The sequence below is a fragment of the Alligator mississippiensis genome, chromosome 1 (assembly GCF_030867095.1).
Source record: "Alligator mississippiensis isolate rAllMis1 chromosome 1, rAllMis1, whole genome shotgun sequence".
NCBI lineage: Eukaryota > Metazoa > Chordata > Crocodylia > Alligatoridae > Alligator > Alligator mississippiensis.
The window spans coordinates 485,979,095-486,005,298 of record NC_081824.1 but is presented as its reverse complement, the minus strand read 5'-3'; the positions used below and the strand labels follow the sequence as shown (position 1 = coordinate 486,005,298).

The following is a 26,204-nucleotide window of genomic DNA, read 5'->3' as shown; positions in this document are numbered from 1 at the left end:
TGCAACCCACCAACCCCCAGAGGGGACAAACTCAGCCCGATTCCCTCATGCTTGGCTGGACACCCTGTGCCCAATGCCCCACCCCAGGCCCAGCACACACCACCTGTCCTGACCCTAATACCTGCCCAAGCTGGAAAGGGTTGTGGGCCCTGGTCTGTTCCCATTGCATGGCTTGGAAGAGGACACAGAGATCAAACGCAGGGGTAGCATGTCCAGTTCTGGGGCTTTAGTAGCAGGGAATGCATGAAAGAGAATGCAATGAAGAGGAGGAGGGCAGGGGAGTAGCATGCACCCCGTGATGCATGTTTCTGCTAAGGCCGAAAAGCAAAACAGGCTAAAAAGGCTCGAGAGGTGGCAGAAGCAGCTCGTTGCAGACCCCACTGGGCATGGGCAGGTCTGGAAGAGGGGTGATGTGGTGGTGAGGAAAGGCGAGGTCAGGAAGGAGGGTAGGGAATGCTTCCCCAGCCATAAATGCACTCCTCCCTGCAACTCAGGGGCTCATATACCAGAACCCCTCGACCAGGAGGAAGGAGAAAGCTGGGAGGCAGCCAAGGAAAGTGCCTGGGTGTCATCTGAAGTCAGACGTCTGGGAGAGGGCACCCTGGCGTGAAGGCACGTCTTCCCCTGAGAGTACTGTTAGAGAATGATGGGGAATGCACAGGCTCCAAGGCTGATGCAAAGATCATCTCCTCCTCATCTCCTCCCCCCACACTGGGGCTGACCGCTGCCTGAGGTGTTTCCTCTTAGCCCCCACACACAACCATACCTTGGGGCCAGCGTCTGGGATCTGGACTCCCACTGTACCCTACAAGGGACAAAGCCTGGGGGAACTCTTTCTGCAGGCCACCAGCAAGAGGATGCTTGTCTGAATGCACCACTGGTGGGTGCTGAGCAGGCAGACATCTCCAAGGCCTTCCTGCACTGCTGGCAGAATTAGGGATGCTTCTGGGTGTGGATGTGCTGATTCCAGTAGGGGTGGGAGAAATGGGTGAAGCTTTTCCAATACTCAGAGCACCCATGTAGCTTCTCCCCCGTGTAGATGCACCGGTGTTCAGCACAGGCTGCAGGAGTAGCTGAAGCTCTGCCTACACTAAGAGCAATGATGTGGCTTCTCCCCTTTGTGCATGCGCTGGTGCCGGGCCAGGCTGGAGAGGACGCTGAAACTCTTCCCACACTCATTGCACTGATATGGCTTCTCCCCTGTGTGGACGCGTTGGTGCTGGGCCAGGCTGGAGAGGATGCTGAAATTCTTCCCACACTCAGAGCACTGATATGGCTTCTCCCCTGTGTGGATGCACTGGTGCTTGGCCAGGGAGAAGGCTTGGGTGAAGCTCTTCCCACACACAGAGCACTGATATGGCTTCTCCCCGGTGTGGATGCGCTGGTGCCGGGCCAGGCTGGAGAGGAGGCTGAAACTCTTCCCACACTCAGAGCATTGATATGGCTTCTCCCCTGTGTGGACACGCTGGTGTTGGGCCAGGTGGGAGGAGTGGGTGAAGCTCTTCCCACACACAGAGCACTGATGCGTCTTCAACCCTGTGTGGATGCGTCGGTGCTGAGCCAGGCCAGAGGAGCAAGTAAAGCTTTTCCCACACTCAGAGCACTGATATGTTTTCTCTCCCGTGTGAATGAGCTTGTGCTTGGCCAGGGAAGAAGAATAACTGAAGCTCTTCCCACACTCAGAGCACTGATATGGCTTCTCCCCCGTGTGCATGCGCTGGTGCTGGGCCAAGTGGGAGGAATAACTGAAGCTCTTCCCACACTCAAAGCACTGATATGGCTTCTCTCCTGTGTGAGTACGCTGGTGGCAGGCCAGGGAGGAGGAATAACTGAAGCTCTTCCCACACTCAGAGCACTGATATGGCTTCTCCCCTGTGTGGACACGCAGGTGCTTGGTCAGGTGGGAGGAATAAATGAAACTCTTCCCACACTCGGAGCACTGATATGGCTTCTCTCCCATGTGAATGTGCTTGTGCTTGGCCAGGGAGGTGGAATAAGTGAAGCTCTTCCCACACTCAGAGCACTGATATGGCTTCTCTCCCATGTGAATACACTTGTGCTTGGCCAGGGAGGAGGAATAAGTGAAGCTCTTCCCACACTCAGAGCACTGATATGGCTTCTCTCCCATGTGAATGCGCTTGTGCTTGGACAGGGAGGAGGAATAAGTGAAGCTCTTCCCACACTCGGAGCACTTATATGGCTTCTCCCCTGTGTGGACGCGCCGGTGCCGGGCTAGCTCAGAAGCATAACTGAAGCTCTTCCCACACTCAGAGCACTGATGTGGCTTCTCCCCTGTGTGGATGTGCTGGTGCAACGTCAGGGTGGAGGAGTGGGTGAAGCTCTTCCCACATGCAGAGCACTGATGTAGCTTCTGCCCTGTGTGGACAACCTGGTGTTGGGCCAGCTTGGAAGAGGAGATGAAGCTCTTCCCACACACAGAGCAATGATGAGGCTTCTCCTGTGTCTGCATGCACCTGTGCCTGGCCAGGCTGGAGGGCTGCCTGAAGCTCTTCCCACACTTCGTGCAGCAGTGTGGCTGCTGCCTCCTCCACACACACCGGTGCTGGGACAGGCCTTGCCAGCTGATGAAGTTCTTCCTGCACTCGTTGCAGCGGTGTGTCTTCCTCCCCAAGTGCATGCGCCGGTGCTGAACCAGGGAGAAAAAATGGGTGAAGGTCTTACCACATGTGACACAGCGGTACTGATGCTTCTTCCTGTGCACAACCTGGTTTTTGAGCAGCACAATGCTCTTCCCCCTTTTGGTGAAGCGGTGGGGGAGCTGTCCAGAATGGATCTGGTGGTGAGCAGCCAGGGTCGAGAGGCAGGTGAAGGTCTTCCCACACGTGGCGTGTACATGGGGCTTCTCCCCAGCGTGCCTTATCTTGTGCAGAGCCAGAAGCAAGGGGCAGCTAAAGCTTTTCCTGCACTGAGGGCAGGGGTAGGCTCTCCACCTGGGCTTGGCAGTGAGCTCCTGCTTCCCTCTGAGGCCCCCCACACTGCCTTGGTTTGCATGCAGTGTCTCTCTCCAGTGCACCTTTGCTTTTTTCCTCTTCAGGTGTCTCAGCATGACATACTCATCCCTGCACTTTGGCCTTTTACTGGCTTCTTTCCCCTCTTCACTCCAATGTCCAACTAGAGATGGGACCACATTCACTGCTACATTCTCCTGCTTTGGGGTCATCCCCTGACCCTTGTGGCCTTGGTCCTTCTCTGTGCTCAGGGAATACAACTCGCCCATACTCAACAGGGAAGCCCATGGTGGCTCCAGCTTTCCAGGCCCTTCCTCAGCAGCCTGCTCCTCAGTTCTGCTCAGCAACCAGGCATGTCCTGCATGGGAGGAAGAAACACCAGATTAGTCCCTGCCTTCCTGCCAAGGGGCAAGCACTGCTATTCCTTCTCCTGGGATGGGTCTCAGAGCAGGGCAGGACTTGGCACTTGTGTTTCCTCAAGAAAACTAGGTTTTTCGGCCACAGGCCCAAATGCCCAGGGTGAGTCAGTGCCAGGTCCCCGTGCCAGTCTCATCTTCCCTACTCGGTGGAGTTAGGAGTCAGACTCTCAAGGTTTCGGGCCCAGATCTCAGCCCCATCACCTCAGGCCCTGATCCAAAAAACATGTGGGACATGTGCGTTTGGACGGTACCTGAATAGGTTCATGTATGTTTTAAGAGGTTGAGGATGAGACCAGAGGGATCTGCTAAAAGGAAAAATGAGGCTCTCAAAGGGCTGCTGTATCCCACAGCACTGGTGGGTCCAGGGGGAGATGGTGCTGAGCCCTCCACCTGACTGGGCTGGCACGCTCCACAAGCGCCAGTGTTTTGGTGAGACCCATCTGCAATGCTTGCTCCAAGAAATGATCTGGGAGTGGAGGATTGAGAGCAGTGATCTGCTTCCTACCTGTTTCTGGGGCAATGTCTGGTGCAGGGAATGAGCCCATGGAGCTTTCCTCTGCTAATGAATCCCAGGCAGCCTCCACATCACAGACAGCTGCACTGGGACAAAGGCCTTGGCACGAACCCGCACACGGACTCTGGGCTGAGCCTCAGGCTTTGTGACACTCGGGGCCCCAGAGAGGAAATGGGACAGGACAGATTTGGGTGCAAACAGTGGGGGATTCATTTCCCCCCACAGCATGAAATCTTCTGAATCCCACCCACTCCACCCACCCACTTCATGCAGCCTGAGACCAGGATTACACACATCCGGTGTTCCAGGTCAACCGGACCAGGAGACACCAGGGACAGCCCCAGCCTCTCTCTTGTCCAACAAGAACAGCCTCGGGGGTGAAAAAGCCCAGAAGTGAGAGACTGCCCATGAGGGGTGAAGATAACCAGGGCAGAAGAGCCTAAAGATTAGTCCGGGGTAAGGCCCGAATACTATACCTTCCTGGGACTGGTTAGTGTGGTGGAGGTACTTGTGGCAAGGCAGTCTCTACAAAATGCCACGTTGCTTCTCCTGAGAAAGGCAAGTGCAGGGCTCCTGAAAACCTTGGCTCCCACTGCCTTGTGGGTTACTCTTGGCTGGGAAAAGGATAGGAGGAGTCTAACCCAACAGAAAACCCCTTGTGAAAGGCAAGGAGGGAAAGTGTGTGGCAGGGTACACCTTGCAGCAGCTGTCACTTGAAATAGAAAAGATTGCAAAAAAAACCCAGCCTCTGCAGCTGCAAAGAGTGGAATCTGTGAAGGCGCTCCAGCAGGGCCAGGGCAAGGGTTCAAACCAGCCACAGTGTCAAAAGTGATCCCATGACACGAACAAACTTAAAGTGGGTTTATCCCTTCCCTTTTTTTGTCTTTGTTTTTTCCAGGATGTGGACCAGCAGTGAACCATCAAGAAGTTCCCTTGGTACAAAGAGGATTCGAGCTTCACTGCGTTCTGCATAGTCATTGTCTTGCTTGCGCAGCTGTGTTTGTGTACCGTTATTGCTGTAAGTGGCTGTGATGTTAACTATGCTAGACATGAAATGTAAGCACAAGTTCTGGATGGGTTCTGGAATATCTGTGAAGTGGCTACAGAAAATGGTACATGCCTGGAGCATGGCCTCCTGGGCCTCAAACATATCAGTCATGTTTGTTTGTATTCTCATCCTTTTGTTCCTTCCCTTTTGACCCTTAGCATCTCTCCAGCATCTTGCAGGGCAGAGGGGCACTGGGAGTGCTCCCGTGACAACAAGCAATCCATTTGAAACAACAAGGAAAGCATTGCCCATTATATAGAAAGGGCACGATTCCCGAGAACATGTGTGATCCCCAAAAACCCTGATCATGGGATGTTTGTCTGATCCAGAAAGCCATCTTAAATATTAAAGAAAACCATCATTTGAGTACTGGTAGAGATTAAAAGACTTAGCTATAATTATTGCTGGTGAAAAACTGTTCGGCTGGTAAGGAACTTGAGGATTAGGCAATTTGGCATGAGAAAGTTGTTAAAGTAATGGACAAACAAAGGAAGAGGGTGTTGTGTGCATGCTCTTACTCTGGGGAGTTCGGGAGCTGTTGTGCAATTTCTACTTGAACAGCAGGAAAGCCAGAAACAAACATCTCCCACACTCAGCCAGCACCACCAAAGGTCCCTGCTGTAATGTCTAATGAAGCCACTTGTCGGGTTGTATTATAGGGACAAAACTTGTAATAATTTCTATTAAGGTTTACTTGATATTAAAATCAGCAAGCGGCCATGTCAAACATTGGGGGTCTTTGGCGAAAACAATCCTGTTGGTAACAGTTTCTACAGTTTGAATTTTAGGGGGTGGGACAACACTCGTCTATACACATGACAGCACAAGCTATTTGAGGTCAGCGCCCTGAAATGGCAGCACAGGGCAGGTCTGCAGTTTCCAGGCTCGCTTTCACCCTGGGCATGGAGCATTTGTGAGAGGGGAGTCGGGTGGAGGGGACAGCCACAACTCACCTGGCTGCAGGTCCTCCGAGCTCAAGATCGCCCCACGGTCCTCATCATCACAGACCCAGAGCTCCACCTTTCCTCGCTGGATGCGGCTGATCAAGTCAGGGGAAGGGCCTCCATATCCTGCTTGGGCAGTGGTTAAAGAGAATTTATCAATTGGTACTGGATGCAGAATAAGCAACTGAAATTTGGGGAATGGAGCCAATGAACTCACGGATTATATTAAGGACTTGAAGGACAAGAGAGGACGGACATTTAGGCTGAAAGGGAAGGCATAGCAGGGGGAAGAGGATGGTCCTTTTCAATCAGGTAGTGGATATATGGTCATAGGAAGCAAACACCAATGCAATTCCAGGCAAATGAGTGAAAATGAGTTTGGACAGGACACACTAGGTGAGAGAGGGGGGAAAATCAGAATAACTGCCCAAGGAACAGCTGTTAATGCATTTTTAGGCACAATGAATGGCAAATGATATGATCATGGAGAGAAGGCAAAGGTAAATCATGTTATCAACTGGGAAGACTCCAGGGAAGGCATCTGGATCAAATGAAGCAGGAATATATACAAGTATGAGATGTGAGAGGTCTGATCATAGACAGAGCAGGGGGAAGCAAAGCGATTTAAGCCACCGGCCAAATGTCCATTAGGATGACACTGTTAAAAGCCGGGAGAAGACAACGCCACTTCAGAGCTCACATGGCTCCAGGGCAAAGCAAGAACCAGAGCTTTACCCAGGGAAAGGAGGGCTTGGTGGTTCCTCAGCATCTGGTCCCGGTAAAGCCCCTTTTCCTCCTCTTCCAGCAGCTCCCACTCCTCCCGTGTGAAATACACTGCCACATCCTTGAACACCTCCAGGAGCTGCCGGCACAAGTGTTACAGCATCAGTGTCTCCTGTCCCCACTGCCCCCATGGTCCTGTCTGCACTCACTCTGCACTACAGCCCTTTGCACGCTTAGCCAGGACAGACGGGTAAGCTACTCAGCTGAAACATGATATGAAGGGAACCTGGCTTTCTCGGTTGAAGAAGTGCAAATTCTCTCATAAAACAAAAAATTGCTCCAAATCCATAGCCCCCCGCCCCCACCCCTGCTGGTGCCCACCCTGCACCCCACCCCACCCCCTGGCCTTGCTGGTGACATCTGGTCCAGGAAGAGAGAAAGGCTTGTGGCAGGACACTTTCACCTCCCTGGACTTCCCAGTGCTGACCTCAGAGCAGCTGTCCTTAGACCAAACACTTCAACACAAACCTGAACATGGAGTTGTGCAACCAGAAAACATCTGCAGGCTGGGTTGTGTTATGCACGGTCCACACAGGGACTGCGGAGTCTTCTCCGATTAACTGGATTAGCTGCTGTGTCCCCTTTGTGTGGGGGGGTTTCTACTTACACCCCCTCTCCCAGCACTGTCCCCCTTTCCACCATGCTGCCCCCCTACACTTGGTATTCAAAAGACTCTCTCTATTTAATAGTCTGGTCTCTGCATATCCTTCAATTCCAACTTTTCAAATGAGTTTGGAACTGAAACAACCTGTGCTGTGCCTCTGTTTCAGGTAGGTTGTAAGCTGCAAATCCATCCTGGCTTCTGCCTCCCCTCACACTAACACAGATAATCAGCAGCCAGGTGTGCTGCTCACTCCTGCCAAACTGATGGGCTGGGGGGACCCTATGTGCTCCCCAGTCCTAGCCAGGCTGGAGAGGAGTTGCTGGGCTCAGCTGTAGAGACCACTGCCCCAGGCTCCCTGGTGCTGGCTGGCTGGACTCTGACCAGGCCTACCCGTGCCAGCACCCTTGCTCACTCTTCAGGTCTCTCTGCTCCCCAAACTCTTGACAACACCCCTGGCTCCTCCTGGGCTCTGCCCCAGCTGCACTCCCACCCCCACCTCCAGCTTGTGCCCGGCTCACCTCCATGCTCTCCCCCTGGTTCGCCGGCCTGCCCTGCCCCTCCTGCAACTGGCCCGGCCCAGGCGTCAGGGAGCCGCTCTGTCCCCGTCTCCCTGGGGAGGGTCTCTGCAGCTCCAGGTTTACAGGCCCTTCCTCGGGAGGCTGCTGATCCACTCTGCTCAGGGTCCCGGCACCTGTGGGTGGGAAGAGAGTGCACAGGTGAGCCCTGCGGTGGTGGCAGGGGAAAGCCCTGCTCGTCTCCTGGACTGGCCTGGGGTGAAGGGAGCTGGAGGCTGCAGTGTGTGGAAGAGGGGGGAGAAGGGAGACTTATCGTCCCACTGGCAAGAGTCTGGAGACGATCCCCTAGAACTGCCCTTGCGCCAGTGGTGATCACAGCACCGAAACATTGCTCGCTGCGAAAGGATCTGGAGGGATGCTGGTGCTGGGTCAAACCACGTGTTGGGGTTAGGAGGAAATTGCAAGGTCAGTCTACTCCAGGACATGTGAAATGCTCCCAGGAGCACCGGGAGAACAAGAGCTGCCAACCTGCTGGAGCACGGACCCATCAAACTGTTCTGGCAGAGAGATTTCTGCACGGGGGATGGAGCCTCCTGCCACTGGAAAGGGGAGACCCACCACTCCTCACCTTGCCTGGGGAAGGGCCTGGTCCGGGGTACCCGCCTGGGGACCCTCCACGTGCCGACAGCTCCCAGGTCTCCCCTGTCCCGGGGATCTGCAGCAGGAAGGAGGCCTGGGTGGACTGCACCTGGCCCAGCCAGAGGCCACTGGGGACTCATTTCCTCATCACCTGCACCAGCCTCTTATTGACTGATATTATTACAACACTGTTCATTAGAACAGCAATTACATCACTGGTTGTGACCATGGCAGCACGGCAAGAGCCAGTCACCTAAAGCATCTTTCTGAGAGAAGCGGCGCATGCAGTGAGAAAGATCCTGGGCCTTGGACCACCCACAGGGACCAGAGCCCTGTCCCACCCCAGCCACACAGGTACAAACCTTGCAGCCCTATCTTGGGCAGGGGCAGGCATTGGAGCCGCTCACCCCAACCGCAGGACAGCCGCTCAGGCTCCTAACTGCACACCAGGACTTCATCCCGCACCTCACCTGCCCCTGGCTCCTTGGACTCATTCAAGAGCCACCGGCTACTGCCCGCTCTGCTCCGCTCGCTGTCCCCCCGTGCAGCGCTTGTTTGGAGCCTGCGACCCCACTCCCAGCCCTGTTTTCTACTTAGTTGTCCCCCAAACTCAACTGACATAAACCCCGTCGCCAACACTAATAATTGTGGGGGGTGTGGGGAGGTAACTGTTACTCTTTGGGTGTTAAGCCCATGTTAAGCTTGTACATCAAAAAAGCTGGTAAGGACCTGGGTCCAGGTTGGGCGAGGGCTCCTCTTTGGGGACATGAGGCAGGTCATCCTTGGGCCCTGAGGTTTCCCAATTTCCTGCCTCCTCCAGAGGCCTGTCCTTACGATGAGCCTTTGGCTGCTGCACCCAGGAATCACCAGGCTCTGGCAGGGCCCCCGGGGGCTGCAGCTGGTCTGAGGACCCTTCCTCGAGCTTCACACGCATGGTGACCTGGGGACGAGATACGTGTCGCTGGGGAGCCGGGATCTGGGGGGAACATCCCCCGACACGTGGAGGTGCAGATGGCACCAAACAAACACTCTCACCTGGAGCTTCTCATCCTCCGCCTGCCCCAGCTGAAACCCCTCGGCCAGGGCCACGGCCTGGGCACACGTCTCCACGCGGCACCCGCACACCCAGCTCCGCATCTCCAGGGGCAGGATGGCCAGGAACTGCTCCAGCACCACCAGCTCCAGCATCTGCTCCTTGCTGCAGTGCTGGGGCTCCAGCCAGCGCCGGCACAGCTCCCGCAGGCGGCTGCAAATCTTCCCGGGGCCCTCGGCTTCCCGGTAGCGCAGGCCACGGAAGAGCTGGCGCCAGGGCTCTGGGGTGGGGAGCTCATCCCGCGGTGACAGCTGTGAGGTCGCGGAGGGCAGCTCGGCCTCACAAAGGGGCTGCATGGCCTGCATCGCGTCCTGCCCCCAAAGCTCTTGGTGCTGGACGGGCTCTGGTCTGGATGACACAAGTCACTGGACTGTCTCCTCCTGCAGCTGTTGCTTTACTAGCTGTGGTGCCGACCACCTTGGATACTCCAGACTGCAGTACCGGTTTGGACGACACGAGGATCTTCTGCATCCTCGGGCCCTGCCTGCACACCTCCTGGGTCCTGCTCCTCTAGCTCCCGGCTGCCACGCTCTCCAGTGCAGCAGCCACGTCTCCCCAGCAGGAATCTCACTGGCCGGGGCCTGGGCTCTCGCTCTCTGTACACTCATGCACGGTGCCTGTCGGCAGTGTCCGGTCTTCAGGAACACCTGTGGGAAAGGAGACAGCAGAAATCTGGCCATGGATCAGACACCCGGGACCGTAATCCTGCCCCAGCCCAAGGTCTGCCAGGCCCTGATGCTCCCGACTGCTGCACTCAGAGCAGTCTAGGAGCTGTGCTTCTTTCCCTCCAGCCCCAGCGCAGGATGCGGGCACCGGGCTGGCTGGAGAAATGGGGCAGCCGCAGCTCTCCATCCTTCCCAGCCCATCAGCTGCTCCCTCCTGCCCCTGCCCTACAGTTAGGGTCACCCCTGCTCCCTGATTGGGTGGGAGAGCACCCAAATAGGAAACGCAAATCCCGATCCTGGGCTGCATGACCCCGGGATAGTGTTTGTTCCAAATTCACAGTGTCTAGAGGGACGGGAACCCGTGCTTTCCCTTTGCAGGCAGGCAGCGTGCAGTTGTGCAAGGGGCTGGTGGGAGCAGGACACAGGGGCACCAGGGTACTTTCACGCCCGCACACAAGCAGCGGAAAGGCTGGAAAGCAGCTCTCTGCAGGGACGTGTATGGGGGGGCGGGGGATGTGTTGTGGGGCGGAGTGGATGGAAGCCCCAGGGGGAGGGGAGCAGTGGGGCAGGGGCGAGGGAGCGCCGGGCAGGTCTCGGGGGAAGACACGTGCCAGCCCAGATCTCTGCAGAGGGAGTGGGGGATGCACAGCGACCCTAACCCCACCCTGCAGCCGCACGGGCCCGCACCCCATTACCCCGTCAGCGCTGCCGCCGAGGGCCGGGCGTAGCGGGACTCGGCGATTAGAAGAAAGAACAAGGCAAGGCGAACCCACTTCCCTGCAGCAGCATATTCTGCCACTACCCCCGCCCCGGCCTGCCCCTGCCGTGACGTGTCCGGGACAGGACGAGCTGAGCTGGAACAGCCCCGCCCCCACGGCACTGCTGGGGAAGCCCGCGGCGTGAAGAGGTCTTTGCCACCTGCCCGCAGCGGACTCCGCTTCCCGGAGGGGTGTTCCTGGCCTTCCCCGCCTGCTTTGCAAGCCCTCCGCGGCGGAAATGGAGGAGGCAGCAACCCCGGTAGAGAGCCGCTTCAGCGCCGCCCTCATCTGCATATGCAAATCGCATGTAAATGAGACCCGCCGACGGCGTTACCCCCTGCCCAGCGCAGCCCCCCACGAGCTGTCAGGGCTCGGGCGCAGACACGTGACAGCCCGGTGTGAACGCGGCCACAGCCCGCACCGAGCACACGTGCGGGCTGCAAATGGCTGCAGCCCCTCCCCACGCGGAGCCCATCGCCGGCTGACCGCTCCGGGAAGAAGGGAGGGAGCAGCCCCCCGCGCCCACACCAAGCCCCTTGCAGGGCCCACGGCACATAGGAACAGGCTCCTCTTGCCTGGGGGTGCTGCCCAGGAGCCCGGGGTGACCTGCCTGAGCCTCAGCGCCTCTGGGTCCAAGTCCTGTACTGCCCTGAGACTCGCACATTCATCACTCTGGTGGGGAGAAAACCAAAAAACCCCAGGCAATTAGTCCACACCAGTGGAGGGGTCCAGCTTTCCACCACGCCGGGGGGGGCAGGTAATGTGCACCAGAGCAGAGCAACCCCACCCAGGATTGGACAGGAGGGCCGGAGTCAGAGCCCAACAACTCTCCTAACCATGTCCATGGAGGGGTAACACAGGAGTGAGAGTGCAGGCTGTCAGGCCCTGGCCCTGGGAGAGTGGCCGTCCTGCCAAGTTGTTCTAGCAAAGTCAGGCGTCTCCGATGAACTGCCCAAGGGGTCACTGGGAAGATCCCTTGGTCAGGATCTGGTCCTCGCTCACATTGGGAGGCCGGGGTCCAGGCTTGGTACAGCGATGGTCCTTCTGTCCCGTCCTTCTAACTGGTTGCTTGACATGCGCATTCCTTTATGCCTTATTTTATGCTAATCTGTTGGCTTTAGAGCCTCTCACAATCTTGCCCTATAGCTGTTATGCTATGGGATCAAAAGGTGTTAGAAATTATCATGTAAGGTTACTGCCCAAACTCAGGTTCACCCAATAAGCAAATTACACCACATTACTTTGAGGTCTGAAATTAGCATTACTCTGCCCTTAGTTTCTTATTCCTGGATTCCTTGAACTGTGCTAATTATATTAGGTGGTCAGACCTTGTTATGGCTTGACCTTTAAAAAACCTGTTAGATCAGCTAATCTTGTAGCTCTGCTTATTTTCGGCGCTCACTGGTCCCATGATCAGTGCAAACAGTTAGATTCCACACTTTGGTTACATTGTGACAGACAAATTCCACTTGCGGGTTGCAAAGTTGCAAGCTTTGCATTAGCTAATTGTAACTGCTGAGACTATTGCCTGAATGTCTCCAAGAGCATATCTTTATTGCTCATGATAGTAACCCCTCTGGTTCTGGCCACCACAATCACCTGCATACAGGGCTGTGCTTTGTGCCCCTCCAATCCTTACCTGAGGGGAAGGGCAACAGCCAGCTGTGGTCCCCCCGCCCCCAGCTCTGAGACAGTTTTCCCTTGGGCCCTAGGGGACTTTTGGAAAATCATCCATGTGCACAGGTGCCTTGAATCTTCCAGGCTGGAAAGGAGCCCGTCATCTGCAGCCCTGGTTGGGGATGAGGGTTTGGTGGATCTGTTTGTCCTGTCACCACTGGGGCAGACCCCAGAGGCCCGGGAGGAGGTGAGAGTGAGGGGGAAAAGCCTCCTGCCCCTCGGGCACCAGAGACCTGCCCTCAGAGCTCACTACAGCCCCCACCCAGCCACAGCCCTCTGCCCCTCTGGGAGGGGGCCATAAAGGGCCCAGTTTTCTCCCCATAGGTTGTATCTACATAAAGTGTTTGCTGCAGAGCTGCTTGACTACTTCTGCAGGAAACGTCTTTGCATCTACATATGTGCCCCTATTAGGGCACACAAAATGAATCAACTCTGGAGCAGGGAAGTGCCAGTCTGCTCCAGAGTTTTTTCATGTGCAACAACACACTGCTGTGGCCAGCTGCCAGCTAGCCTGTGCCCGAGCCACCCCTCTGCAGCGCACTGCAACCCTGTCAGAGCAACTGGATGTGCTGTGTATGCAGAAAGTGTTACCAGATTTGCCCATCACTTTGAGATGTGCTCATTTATTAGGGATATGTTTCTAGGATCCTAGTAATTCTATCAATGTGCTGCTTGTGTTACTTGTGTTTCTATACGGAGCTGTATATCTCCCTTCTGCAAGTCCTCACCCACAATGGAGCTATCTTGCAGGACTCAGTTTCAATGGGGCTGGGTTCCTCCAGGCACCAGATCAGTCATACACACAAACACACACAGATTAACGTGACACACCTGACCCGGTGGGATTGATCAACATGGACAGGCTGACACCCTCATATGCCAAGAATCAGTTCATCAGAACAACAATACACCGCAGGCAGACACAAGCACACAGGTGAACAGAATCCCTCTGAATCCAGCTGGGTGTCCAGCTGACACCCTCATGGACCAGCATTCAGTTCATTAGGGCACATCTGAGGCAAACTGGGTCAATCAATGTGTACAAGCTAATCCCCTTATGTGTTTCAAACTCAGCACGTTCCAGTCTTTGGCCTCTTGATGAGCAGACCCCACAGTAGTTTTGGGATTCACAGGAATCTTTGGCTTATGTAAAAGAAGCATTGCTGCAGAGCACATGAGGAAGGAGAAGCAGAGAAGGAAAAATATACCCAGTTATTACCAGTTTGACTATAAAAGTTATTTATTGCTAAGCATATGAAATATGTAATGGTACTAGTAGTAATAGACATGCACAAGAAAAACAAACACAAACAATTACAGTATTACCCTAGTTTCGCTGAGTTTTTTCGGGAAACAGCTCAAGCTTAACTAATACAGTTGAGGTTCAGAAATTTATGCCTAGAGAGAAAAGAGAGAGAGAGCGCACGCTGAGATCTCACCAGTCCAAGGCACTTAGGTCTCAAAGCTGACAGGTAAAGTTCCTAGCACAATTCTTGAAGGGAGACAATATGTTCTTCCAATGTCCCGAGAACAACAGCGGGTGGTGTCAACATGATTTTTCTTCATAAAGCACACACACTTCTGCTTTTTTACAGATTTTTATACCCTCAGTTCAGCTGCTTTGAAGCATTCTCAATAGTGTAAATCATTGTCTTTTCTATTGACAAGGGGTTACCTGGTTTGGAACATCTCAAGAAACTGACTGATAATCAGGAAACATGTAAGGTTAGGGAGTACCCAGAAACTTGGGAGCCAGCTTGAAATTCCTATGGATAGCAGATATACTGATGGGATATCTCGTGGTTTCTTCAGAAACAACAGATAGCTTGCAGCATCAGGATTTTGGATTTTTACTTGTTGTGAACAAGCCTCAATTTAGCATGACTTTTCCAGATCTTACTATAGTCTTTTAACAGACTTAAGGCAATTATTGGAGTGTTATCACCTTTGGGCAGGAGGACTTCCACCAGTCTTCCTGGGAAAAGTATGACAACATGTGTGGTCAGGGTTCCAAAGGGCTGGATGCTGTGATGAACCCCTTTACCATTGTTCAAATGTTGCCCATACCCGCTCTGATTTGGTCTTTTGCCTCAGCATTCCCTAACCTGGCAACTGAGTTTTAGTCAATCAAGTTTAAATAGGCCTCCCATAGTGGGACAGCGTGTTTCTGGGGGGGAAAAGTCCTTTGTAAATCCAGATTAGAACTAGTCTGAGAAATGCTGAGCTGGGTGTGTGTAAATGTGGGTTAATTAGCATTTGGAGCACAGATTCCCCATCATGCAGTACTCCCCTGATTCTCTGATCCCAGAATTCACTGCAATCTCTGCTTCAGGCTTTCTGTTCTCCATCTCTCATGTAAACGAATGGTCATCTGGTTCCATCTTGGATGCAAATAAGACCTAGGGCAGTTGTTTCATTCTCGTTACCCTTATCTGGAGGGTTTTAGGTGTGTCTCCTACTGCATCTTAATCAGTTTCATTCAGGTAGAGGAGGGGAGGGAGGGGGAATTCTTTGCGAGTCAGACAGCCTGTGTCCTGTGCCCCAAGAACACAGCTGAAACGTAACAAAAGTCAGGAGCAATAATCCTTGGAGTTTTTTGCTCCAGGGTGCATGTTCAAATGGCATGCCCACGAGCAAAAGACTTTGGAGCTATGTGATGGCCAGAACCAAAGGGGTTAATGAGCAAATTATAGCAAATAATATCTGCTTCTTGGAGACATCTGACAGCAGTCTGACAGTTGATATTAACTAAGGGAAAGCTTGTAAGATTGTAACCTGCAAATTGGATCTCGTCTGTCCCAAGTATAACCGCAATGTTAAAATTAACTGTCTGTATGGATCATAAGACTAACTGGGCCCCAAAAAGCAGAACTAAAAAACAGAACTGCAAACTTTAGCTAACCTAACAGTTCTTGCTTAAAGGTCAGTCGAAATAACAAACCTGACCACAAGTTATGATTGACACATCCCAAAAAGGAAGTAGCCAGGTGAATTGACGTTAGGCAGAGTAAATGCTAATCTCAGACCCCAAAGTGATGTGGTGTGATTTGCTTATTGGGTGAGTCCAAGTTTAGGCAGTAGTCTTTTATGATAATTTCTGACACCTAATCCCATAGGGTAAGAGCTGTCAGGAAGCTTATAAGTGGCTGTAACAGATTAGCATAAAAAGAGGTATAAAGGAGCGCATATGTCAAGTGACCAGCATGATGGACAGGACAGAAGGACCATCGCTGGACCAAGCCTGGACCCTGGACTCCCAGTGTGAGCGAGGATTGGATCCTGACCTAGGGATCTTCCCGGTGACCCCTCAGACAGCGTTGATCGGGGACGCCTGACTTTGCTGGAACACCTTGACACGCACCTGGCATAGAGGGACTGCTGATAAACTGCCAACCCCATGTGGGCACTTTTTGTCATTCAGGCTACCTGTTGTTATCATTCACTATTAGCTCTTTATTACTGTACTACCTGTTTGTCACATTAGCCTTTCTATTAACTGTTGCATGCATGAGCTATCAGTAAATTTGCCTTTACTTCACTCCCGACTCACCTCCTCAATCCTGAACCCAGCAGCCAAACGGCTGATACACTCACAGCGCCTAGCCGGCCTGTGACAGATCAATAAGCCTGAGTTTATTCTTGTGCATTAATTACACGCGTAGACACACACATGCAGATGTTAGCTGATTTCACCAGCACCATCCACATACCTTTGGAGAAGGGGAAGGTTCCTCTTGGGCTGGGGAAAAAAGCTCAGCACCACTCTCAACCTGACCCAAAGCTGAGGAGAGGTTGGGGAAGAGCTCTTTTATTATTAAGTTTTGAAATGTCCTGGTCTCAGGCCAAAAGAGCCAAACCTTGTGTCACTACCCCCCCGACTACCCCCCACTATACACCAGACACGAGACAGCGCGACACCCTCTGGGCTCCCCACCCTGATCTGCTGATGGACAGATGCCCTCCCCCCGCAATGCCCTTGTGAATCCTCCTGAGTCCCAGGGTCCCCTGCAGCCTCCTGTTCACACCCGCCTGCTCACACTCACCCACTGTCTGGTTGTAGCGATACCACAGTGTGACCAGGTTTGATTGAAACCCCGCCCCCGCCCGCCAGCCCTGCAAGCTCCTGGTTTCCCCATCCCAGAAGTGTGGTCCGACGGTGCCCTGCACCCAGTCCCCGCACGGCTCCTGTCTCCGCGTCTCGCTGTCGTAGCGGAAAATTTGCTGGTCATACACGTAGCCCACGGCAGTGAAGTGGGGCACATCTGGGTGGGGGTCCGACACCCGTCTGTAGAGATGCCGGTAGCGGTGGGAGCCTGCAGGAGTGACAGTCAGCACCAGCGGGCAGACGCCAGGGCCCTCGGGTGCTCGGGGTGTCGGGGCAGCAGGTCTTCACCAGCCGGTCCTGTGGACCCTCCCTCCTAGTGCAGGGCAGTGCGATCCCGCACAGTGTCATGGTCGGGCTGCGAGCTCTGCCCCTCCCGTGTCAGGTCCTGTGGGAGTTTCCATCGGTCCGAGACCCCCCGCCCCGTGTCCCGTGTGCCTGGCCCGGGGGAGACCCTGCGGCCGCTCCGCTCCAGGCTCCCCGTGCAGCCCAGTTCGGGGATCCCCCGGCCGCCCGCCCCGCACTTGGCACTGCGGAAAGAAGAGTGATGGGGTGGGGTGGAAGGCGGTGTCCCAGGGCACTGGGTTGGGCCCGCACAGCCAGCGACCACGCCCCTCGCGCCGGCAGCAGCCAATCGCGTCCTGCCATTTCCCGGGGGGGGGGGGCACACGTAGCGGGCGGCCAATGGCATCCAGGCGCCCAGCTCCCCGTCGACAGCGCCCGGCTTTCAGCCAAACCGCCGCTGACACGGGGGGCGCGGCATGTGTGTGGCCGTGAGATCTTGTCCGGTCTCCCGCAGCGCCGGTGCCACGCATCCCCGCGCGTGTGAGCCTGGCAGTGTACACGTGCAGTCGTGTCACCCTGGGGGGCAGCGAGACCATTGCTGTGTTATGTGAGAAGTGTGTGTGTGTGCGTGCACGTGCGTGCGTGAGTGTGTGCTGTTTGTCCTGCCTGGGGGAAGACGCCCGCATCCAGCGGGGGAGGAGAAAGAAAAGACGTGGGAGAGAAAAAGGGAAGGAGACAAGAGAAAAGGAGAAAGAAGCAAAAGGCGAAAAATGGGAAAGGGAAGAGTACAAAGGGGGTGGCGGCTCGGTTGCCTGATCTTGACACTCTCTCTCTCTCTCTCTCTCCCCTTTGGGTAAATCCAATCTCTTATTCGACCAACTCAAGGAGCTGGAAAAATCCTTCTTTGCGAGCTGTTCGGTATAAACACTGATGATTCCTATGCTGGACTGCAGAGCTGGAGGGGTGCCCCACCGCGTTCCCCACCACCCCCAACTGAGGACCCCTGTTCTCATGCCCCAGTCTCCTGTCTGCACCGCTGTGAGGGACTCCGCAGGCATAAATCTTCAGTTTGTGTGTAAAAATCATGTAATTTCAACCATTAATTTTTATTTCACTTGCATTGAAACAAATACCATTTCAAAATCAACCCAAACCTCAGTTCAAGTGGTATTGATGAAAGAAAAGTGTTTATCTTAAAACAGAATATAAAAATGGAAGAATAAATTATCAGGACTATTATGCCATCACAAAAAATCTGTGCATGTCATAGCATTTTTATTTAAAATGTAATTTTACATGTATAATTCCCAATTTTGCAGGACAAAATCTTCCATAAAGCTGTGTATCAGTGCATGAAACCTGTCACTGTAACACTGAATGCTGGCACTAAAGGTGTGGATCCTTGTGCATCCCCGTGCCCAGCAAATCACGCTGTGCCATCAAGCAAACCCCCAAGTGGGCCGGGCTAAGCGCACGGTGCTAGAACACGCATTGGTAGAAAACCTGGTGTTCGGGTTGTTTTCCATTTGTTCCCAGACAGGGGAAGCAGCAGCACCCGCTTTGGCCTGGTCCCTTCGACCTCCCGGAAGAAGAGGGGCGGTGTTGTGGTGTTCACATAAATTGCAGAGCCCCTCCACCCTCCATCACACTACCGCAGTGTGCCGAGCTCCCCGCAGACCCCAGCGAGCCGAGGCACAGGGGGCAAGGCCTCCGCCCTGCTGGGAGGTGGGAGCCAGGGGGGGCATTAGCACTCACGTGAAGAGCAGAGCTTCTTTCCTGTGCAGTCATTGTTTTCTTGGCCTTGATCTCCAAGAAGGAGCAGGTCCTACATGGGAGGAAACCGGCTGTGTGTCACCCACTCGCCCACACAGACCCCACTGGCCCCAGCTACCGCTGCGCGGGCCTCTCCCTGCCACTGTCTCCAGTGTGTGCTGGGGGCTGCCCAGGGAGGCACAGGCAGGGCCCAGGGGGTTGTGTGAGCCCCCCAGCTTGGCAGGCCGCTCACGGACGCTTCTCGTTCTGCTGAACCATCTTCCCGGGCTCCTTGGATTCAGTCTACGTGGACTCCTCTCATGCTGCTGCTGAGGGTACAAACACGAGCCCGTGATGCTCTTTCCTGCCCTCGCCCTTGCTCTATGGCAGCCCACCACCTTCCCCAGAGCCAGCTGGGTCTCCACATGGGGCAGCGCTGCCCTGTACAACCAGCCCCAGGGCTGCACCTAGGGGCAGTGGCATTTCCCCCTGTACACCTGGCTGCCATGTTCCACCCCAGAAGCAGCTGCTCACTTGGATATTCACCTCTGCCACTGACCCACTCATCACCTTTGACCTGTGCTTTCTACAGGACTTGAGACAGGCTGAATGTGTCGGGTTGATGGCATGCAAGGACAGGCTGGAGATGCTGGCTGCTGTGTGAGAAATGAGAGTAGTCACTCCCCTGCTCACCCCCAAGTCGCCATCCCTCCCACACAGCCAGGCATCCAGGCTCCCAGCTGCTCCCCGCCCCCACTGCTGTGGGAGACCGGGGGAAGGGCTGAATAGCATTGCGCTCTGTGCTGCTGACACACACGGCCCAAGTATCCCTCTTTTCAGCAGCTCCAGCAAGCAGCCTGGTGCAGGGGAAAGTGGGTGTTGGGAGCATTGGCCCAGCCCAGGCCCCTCCCCAGCCTGGGCTGCAGCAGCACCCAGCGTCTCTGGGGGAGTGGAGACCCCCCTCGGCCCCCCGACTCATGAAGCAGCAAGGAGGGACAGCCAGAGCCTGGGAGAGTCCCAGGCAGAGCCTGGCACCACTGCGCCCACACCATCTCCTCTGTGGGCCGGTGAAGAGATGGCGAGCGGGCCCTGCAGCTTTCTGCAAAAGCGTTTGCCGTGGAGGGCTGCCAGGCTTCAACATGCAGGACCCTCCATTGCCCCAGCTGTGGGGTAGGGCAGGGCAGGGCAGGGAAGGGGGGCAGGTTTCTCCTCCAGGGGCCCTGATCTGGGCCTGATCACAGGGATCCTCTGGGCATCTCCCTCTGTGTCCAGGGAGATCCCAGCAACAAGCACAGGGGGATCACTGTGCGCGAGGACCACCCCAGCCCGGCACAGCCCCCTCCTGCAATGGGACCAGCCACTGCCTCTCGTTTATGACTCCTGGACCAAGATCCTTTGCTCCTGCCCTGCCCCTGCCCAATCTTCCCACCAGCTGAGGGGGCTCCGGGTGACAGGGACCCCTCACTGGGAGCAGAATCAGCTCCTGGGGCTGCCAGAAAGGGGGTTACTTGTTATTAAAGGGGGTCTAGTAGTGGTACCACCTTATGAGGGGGTGTCTCACAGCCAGGAACGCTGCCCCAGGGTGTTGCCCCCCCCCCACGTGTCTGTCCCCCCACCCTGGAGGTTTTGTCTTGTGCAAGAAATGGAGGTGGATCCTGCGGCTGCCCTGGAGCCTGGGGTGTCTTTTGGCACAGGGGGGGCTGGATTGGCTCTGCATGGGGGGGAAGGGCAGAGGGGTTCCCAAAGGCTCTGTGGGGGCCAGGGGGAGGGGGGGAAAGGGGGAGCTTGCCTTTCTCTGTTTTGGACGAGAACCTGGGGTTTTCCCAAGGAGAGAATTTGTCTGAAAATGTAGGAAGTGGAAAGTGCCTGCTGCTCCACAGCCCCTCCTTCCAGCCCTGCGGGTGCCCTCACTCCTGCCCCACAGCCCCTGCCCCCCAGCCCTGCTGATGCCCCTCACTCCTGACCCACAGCCCCTGCCCTCCCCAGCCCACAATGCCCCCCCCCATGCACAAGCCCCACCCCGAGGTTCAACAAGGACAAATGCCAAGTCCTGTACTGAGGAAGGGACGGTCCCATGCACCAGGACAGTCTGGGGGTGATGGGCTGGGCAGCAGCTCTGTAGAAAAGGACCTGGGGAGACAGGACAAGGAGATGGCTGGGAGCCAGCAGGGAAGGTGCCCTTGTTGCCAAGAAGGCGAACAGCATCCTGCATCTTTCTCCCACACAGCCGGCAGCCCACGGCAGCCCCAGGACCGTACTGCTGAACATCTGTTCCTGCCTGTGTTCAAAAGCACGTTGCGAGGGCACTGGTACGGGGTGACAAGGGAGTCATAGGGCCAGGCTCTGCCTGGGGCTCCCCCAGCTCCTCCATGGGTCAGTGGGGGTCAAGCCTCCCCCAGAGGCACTGGGTGCTGCTGCAGCCCAGGCTGGGGATGGGACCCGGTTGGGCCAGTGCTCCTGCTGGGCCAGCCCCGCACAGTCCTGGTTTTAGGGTCTTGCTCCCCACCCAGGAGTGGGTTGGGAGCTGTTTCTGCTGCACTCGCTGCCTGCACTTGCACGTGCTTCCCCTCCCAGTCTGCATCGCAGTGCTGGGGATACTGGTGCCATCTCTGGTAGTGGGGGTGCGTGTGACACTACGGCCACGTGGGACACAGCATCTGAACAGCACTGTGGCACCTTCTTCCAGTCCCCATAAGCAATGAGGGGAGCTGGGACCCCCCAGCTCTGTGAAAGGAGCAGGGACTGGGGGAGACAGGGGACAAGAAGCTGAACAGGAGCCAGCAGCGTGCCCTTGGTGCCAAGAAGGTGAATGGCATCCTGGGCTGCATTGGGAGGAGCGGTGCCAGCAGATCGAGGCAATGACTCTTCCCCTTTCTTCAGCACTGGGAAGGTCACAACTGGAGTCCTGTGTCCAGTTGTGGGACCCCCACTACAGACAGGATGTGGTCACATTGGAGAAAGTCCAGCGGGAGGCAAGGAAAAGGTTTGCGGGGCTGGCACACAGGATGAATGAGTACAGGCTGAGGGAACTGGGCTGATTTAGTCTGGAGAAGACAAGATAGAGAGGGATTGAATAGCAGCCTTCACATCCCTGCAGGAGGGTTCAAAAGAGGATGGAGCTGGACTGGTCTCAGTAGTGGCAGATGACAGAAGGAGCAATGGGCTCCAGTTTCAGAAAAGGAAGTTGTGTTTGGGTATTTGGAAACACTTTCTCACAAGGACAGTGCTGAAGCACTGGAACAGGCTCCCCAGAGCGGTGCTGGAGTCTCCATCTTGGAGGTGTTTAAGACCTGGGTAGACAAAGCCTTGGCCGGGATGATGTAGTTGGGGCTGGTCCTGCTCCAAGCAGTGGGTTGGATGACATGTAACCTCCTGAGCTCCCTCCAACCCTCATGTTCTGGGCTCTGCGCGTGCATAGACTTGTGGGTGTCCAAGATGCACACTCAGTGTCCAGGCCGTGCCCCCTGGCTCTGTTGGGGCTGGTCACGGAGAAGCAGATGTCTGCCCAGCAGCCAGTCTCCCCGCACCCCCCACCCCCCACTCACCCCAGCCGGCGCTCCCCGCCAGCTCCGCATCCCAGTAGCTGTGCTGGCCTCTCCCTGGCCATCCCCAGCACCAGCCCAGAGCCGCACCGAGCAGGGTAGTAGCAGGGGCCAGGCCCATGGGGGCTTGTGCCTCCCCCAGACTGGGCACACTGGGGTCTGTGGTGGGGTGGGGGGCGAAAAGCATAGAGAGGCAAACCCAAGTCCCCCTCCCCACTTCCCAGCCCAGCAGGACACTCCCCCAGCTTGTGTCTTATCAGGGGGGTTGGACCCATGTGTCCTTGTAACACTGCTCGTGCAGGAAGAAGTTGAGAGACAGTTGCACCGGGATCCTGTTACACCCGGCCCCTATGCCCACCCCAGAAGCTGCAGGGTCTCAGTCCCTGGTTATACCTGGCCCTGACAGCCCACCCCAGAGCTAGTCGCACCACCCGCTGGCTTCTCTCTTCCATATGTACCTGTGCTGCCTTAATGGTGACCAGCTGCCTCCTTTCTTCTCTACAGCACTTGACACAGGCTCAATAGTTGAGGTTGGTGCTGGGGAGGTCCAAGATGGTCTCTGCATGGCTGGCTGCTGAGAAAGGAACTGGAGAAGTAGCTGAACCCTTGGAGGTGCTGGAAGCTGCAGGAGACTGAGGGGACATTCATGCAGACATGGACCCCCTCAACACCCCCCAGACAGCACATGGGGCGAGACCCACCCCAGCCAGAAAGGGAGCACTGGGATTGCATACAGCAGGGGCCTGAGCTGCAACTAGCTCTGGGGTGGGCACTGGGGGCTGGGTATAACCAGGCTTCCCAATACAGCTGGTGCTGGGATGGTGCTGGGCTGGGCATAATGGGATCTCCAGCTCCCCCTGCTCCAAGCCACCAGTCCCTGTTCCTGTTCCTGTTCCTGTCCCTGAGCTGGGCGAGTACCCAGGGGTCTGGGCTGTTGGCTCCCCCCTTCCCCATTGCTTACAGGGACTGGAAGAAAGCACCAGGGCGTGGATCTTCTGTACAGCTGTCCCATGTGTTCCTGATGTGTTGGACAGCCCCAGTGTCACCAGTATCTCCAGCACCGGGAGAGAAGGAGGTGTCAGAGCAAGCAGTGAGTGCAGCACAAGCCGCTCCCTTCCCCGTCTCGCACACCTGGGTTCCTCATCCCAAATCCCAGAGCCAGAGGCACGTCCAGCTCAACCCCCGCCTGAGGCAGCAGGATCAGCCCCATGCAGCCCAGACATCCCCAGCCTCCAGGCCCTTCCTACGGCTGCCAGCACCCCCAGGCCTTGCCCGTCCCTGCCCCCCCCCCCCCCCACTGCTCTGGGGGCAATAGTAGGGCCACGGCTGCCAAAATGTTTTGGGGCCTGGGACACAGGACTGGTGAGGAGAGGCCGAGTGGACTGGTCTGGTTCAGTCTGCAGAAGAGAAGATGGAGGGGGAATGAATAACAGGCTTCACCTACCTCCAGGCTGGCTCCAAAGATGAAGGAGCTGGACTGTTCTTAGTGGGGCAGGTGAGAGGACAAGGGGCAATTGGAAGGGTCTGGGGGTGAGAGCAGGGGGGTGATGACAACATGTCCCTGGTGACCCCCGCAGAGCCAGCTGCATCTCAAGCCTGTTAGCCTGAGCCCAGCACCACCCCAGAGCTGGCTGCAGCCCAGTGCTGGGTGAGGGGCCCCTCTATGCTCTACATGAGATGGAGGAAGAGATGAAAAGGGAATGCAGCGGGGTGGGGGTGGAGGGGTGGGCAGGAGGGGCAGAAGCCGGGACCCCTGGGCTCTGCCTGCTCTGGGGTGTGGTTGCAGCATCCCTGATCTCCCTCGCGCTGGCAGGAGGGACCTAGGCAGCGCAGGATGGAGCTGCCTAGGCAGCACGAGGCCATAGAGATGTTGCTGTGGGGCCCCCAGCACCCGAAGGACACCAACTCCCCTGGGCAGCCAGGGGCACTAGGGAAGAAGTGGGGTGCGGGTCTGGTGGCTCAGATGCCTTGGTTCGCTCTTGGCTCAGGGCGGGGAGGGGGGAGGGCTGGGGGTAAGAGCAGGCAGGGGCTGGGAGAGGGAACAGCCAACCCTGAGAATGAGGCTCTTGACACTTCATTGCAGGAGGGACGCAGGTCATGGGTCTAACAACATCCAAAGAAAACCGGTAGAGCTCTGCTTGGTGTGTCCCCCGCCTTTGATGCTCCATGGGTCCAGAGGGTTTAAGCCCCCCCAGAGGTGCTGGGTGCTGCTGCAACCCAGGCTGGGGATGGGGCTGGGCCAGTGCTGCTGGGACCAGCCCTGCAGGGTCCTGGCAAGAGGGTCTTACCCACTGCTCAGGCTCAGACCATTTTGGGCAGGCAGGCAGGCATTTGCCCCTCGCTCAGCCCTGGCCCGGTCTGGGGGGTTCCCTGCCTCTGCAGCAGGGGCACGGCCTGGGCCTGGTTCTCTGCAGCGTCTCCAGCCCTGACCCCTCGGCAGCAGCTGGACATGGCGGTCATGGCCCCCCCACTGTCTCCAGATCAGGGGCGGGGGAGAGGCCTGGGGGTGACACAGTGGCGTACCGAGGGTCCTTGGTGCCCAGGGGGCCAATGCTTGCACTTGCAACCCCCCCCCCGCCTGGGGCAATCCAAGCACAGAGCGGGGCCCAAGGCAAATCAGCCTGTGTGGGGCCCACCTCCCACCCCAGGACACTTCCAAGGGGGATTTACCACTGCAGCACGCCAGCCCGGATTGCTGGCCGGAACGGCTGAAGAACAGCACAACCCGCCGGGCGGTAGGAACGTGGCAGGCACCCCAACCTCTCTGGCCTGTGTCCCCCACTTGCTACCCCACTGGGGTGACAGCAGCTGCAGGAAGGGGCTGGAGGGTGGGGGTGCATGGGGCCCCTCAGGTGGGGGTTGGGCTGCACGTGCCCCTGGGGTCCCTTATAGCCCCCAGCTCTGGGATTTGGGGTGAGGAACCTGGGTGTCTGGGAGCTGGTAGGGAGCTGCTTCTGCTGCACTCACTGCCTCTTCTGATACCTGCTTCTCCTCCCAGTCTGCTTTGTATGGGAGATGCTGGGGATGCTGGTCACACTGGTACTGTACCATAGCATGAATGGGAACCAGAGTGACCCAAACACCATGCAGTGGACTCTCAGGGCAGGGAAGGTGGGAGCCCAGACACCTGGGTTGACAGTACTGACCCCATTACACCCAGCCCTAGCACCACCCCAGAGCCAGCTGCAGCTCAGCCCAGGACCCCAACTGCTCTGCATGTCATCTTCTGTCATGGGCGAGATCGGCAGCTGATGTCCTGTGACATGGCAAGGCAGGTATCCTGGAGAGAACCAGCACTGAGATGCAGCTGGCTCTGGGGTGGGCATCCAGCACCACAGACCATCTTGTTTCTCCCTGCAGGAGCAGCTGAAGTCTTACCACAGCACGTGGGCCAACTCGACTGTGAACGCTGAGCCTGGGTGAGTGTTGTGCTGGGGCTGGGAGGGGGACCTGGGTCTGGCCCCATTTGCTCTTGACTTCAGAATGAACCGTGCTGCTCCCACTGCAGAGCCTGGTGCCCCCAGTCTGGTCTGGTCTGGTCTGGGGAGAGGCATGAGCCCCCCATGGGCCCTGCTGCTGCCCTGCTCTCTGCCCCTGCCACCCACCCGGGCTCTCGGTGCAACTCTGGGCGAGCACCCTGAGGACACGGCCAGGGACACGGGTGCACCTGCTGCTACACGGAGCACTGGCTGGGACAAGCAGGCTGGTGGGGGGGACTGGCTGGGAGGCAGGCTGGTCTGTGTCCCCCAGACACCTGGGTTTTGCGTACGTGTCCTGGGAGTTTCCAGCCATCTCCTCACATCTAGGCAATACACTTGCATGGAGGAGGACGGGAGACGCAGCTGGAGCAGCAGCAGTGTCCCCAGAGCCTGCCCTTGCACGTGCACCCCAGGCA

At 56.5% G+C, this 26,204-nt stretch overlaps 1 protein-coding gene and 1 long non-coding RNA gene across 3 annotated transcripts; both read right to left on the bottom strand.

Annotated features, from left to right (window-relative positions):
• Positions 1–204: 204 nt before the first annotated feature.
• LOC102564261 (zinc finger protein 665) lies at positions 205–10,977 on the bottom strand. The gene is made up of 7 exons (XM_059725451.1): positions 10,889–10,977; positions 9,471–10,175; positions 9,165–9,375; positions 7,800–7,972; positions 6,630–6,756; positions 5,904–6,023; positions 205–3,327 (listed from the first exon to the last, which is right to left on the bottom strand). The coding sequence occupies exons 2-7, from the start codon at positions 9,831–9,833 to the stop codon at positions 1,091–1,093; spliced, it is 3,231 nt and encodes a 1,076-aa protein (XP_059581434.1). The 5' UTR covers positions 9,834–10,175; positions 10,889–10,977; the 3' UTR covers positions 205–1,090.
• Positions 10,978–18,271: 7,294 nt separating this feature from the next.
• Positions 18,272–23,542, bottom strand: LOC109283484 (uncharacterized). Of its 2 annotated transcripts, XR_009461433.1 has the most exons (5): positions 23,271–23,542; positions 22,768–22,883; positions 19,314–19,423; positions 19,021–19,096; positions 18,272–18,840 (listed from the first exon to the last, which is right to left on the bottom strand). It is a non-coding gene; the product is annotated as an uncharacterized LOC109283484 (long non-coding RNA). The 2 variants fall into 2 exon arrangements; XR_009461432.1 differs by having other exon boundaries at positions 22,768–23,542.
• Positions 23,543–26,204: the final 2,662 nt, after the last annotated feature.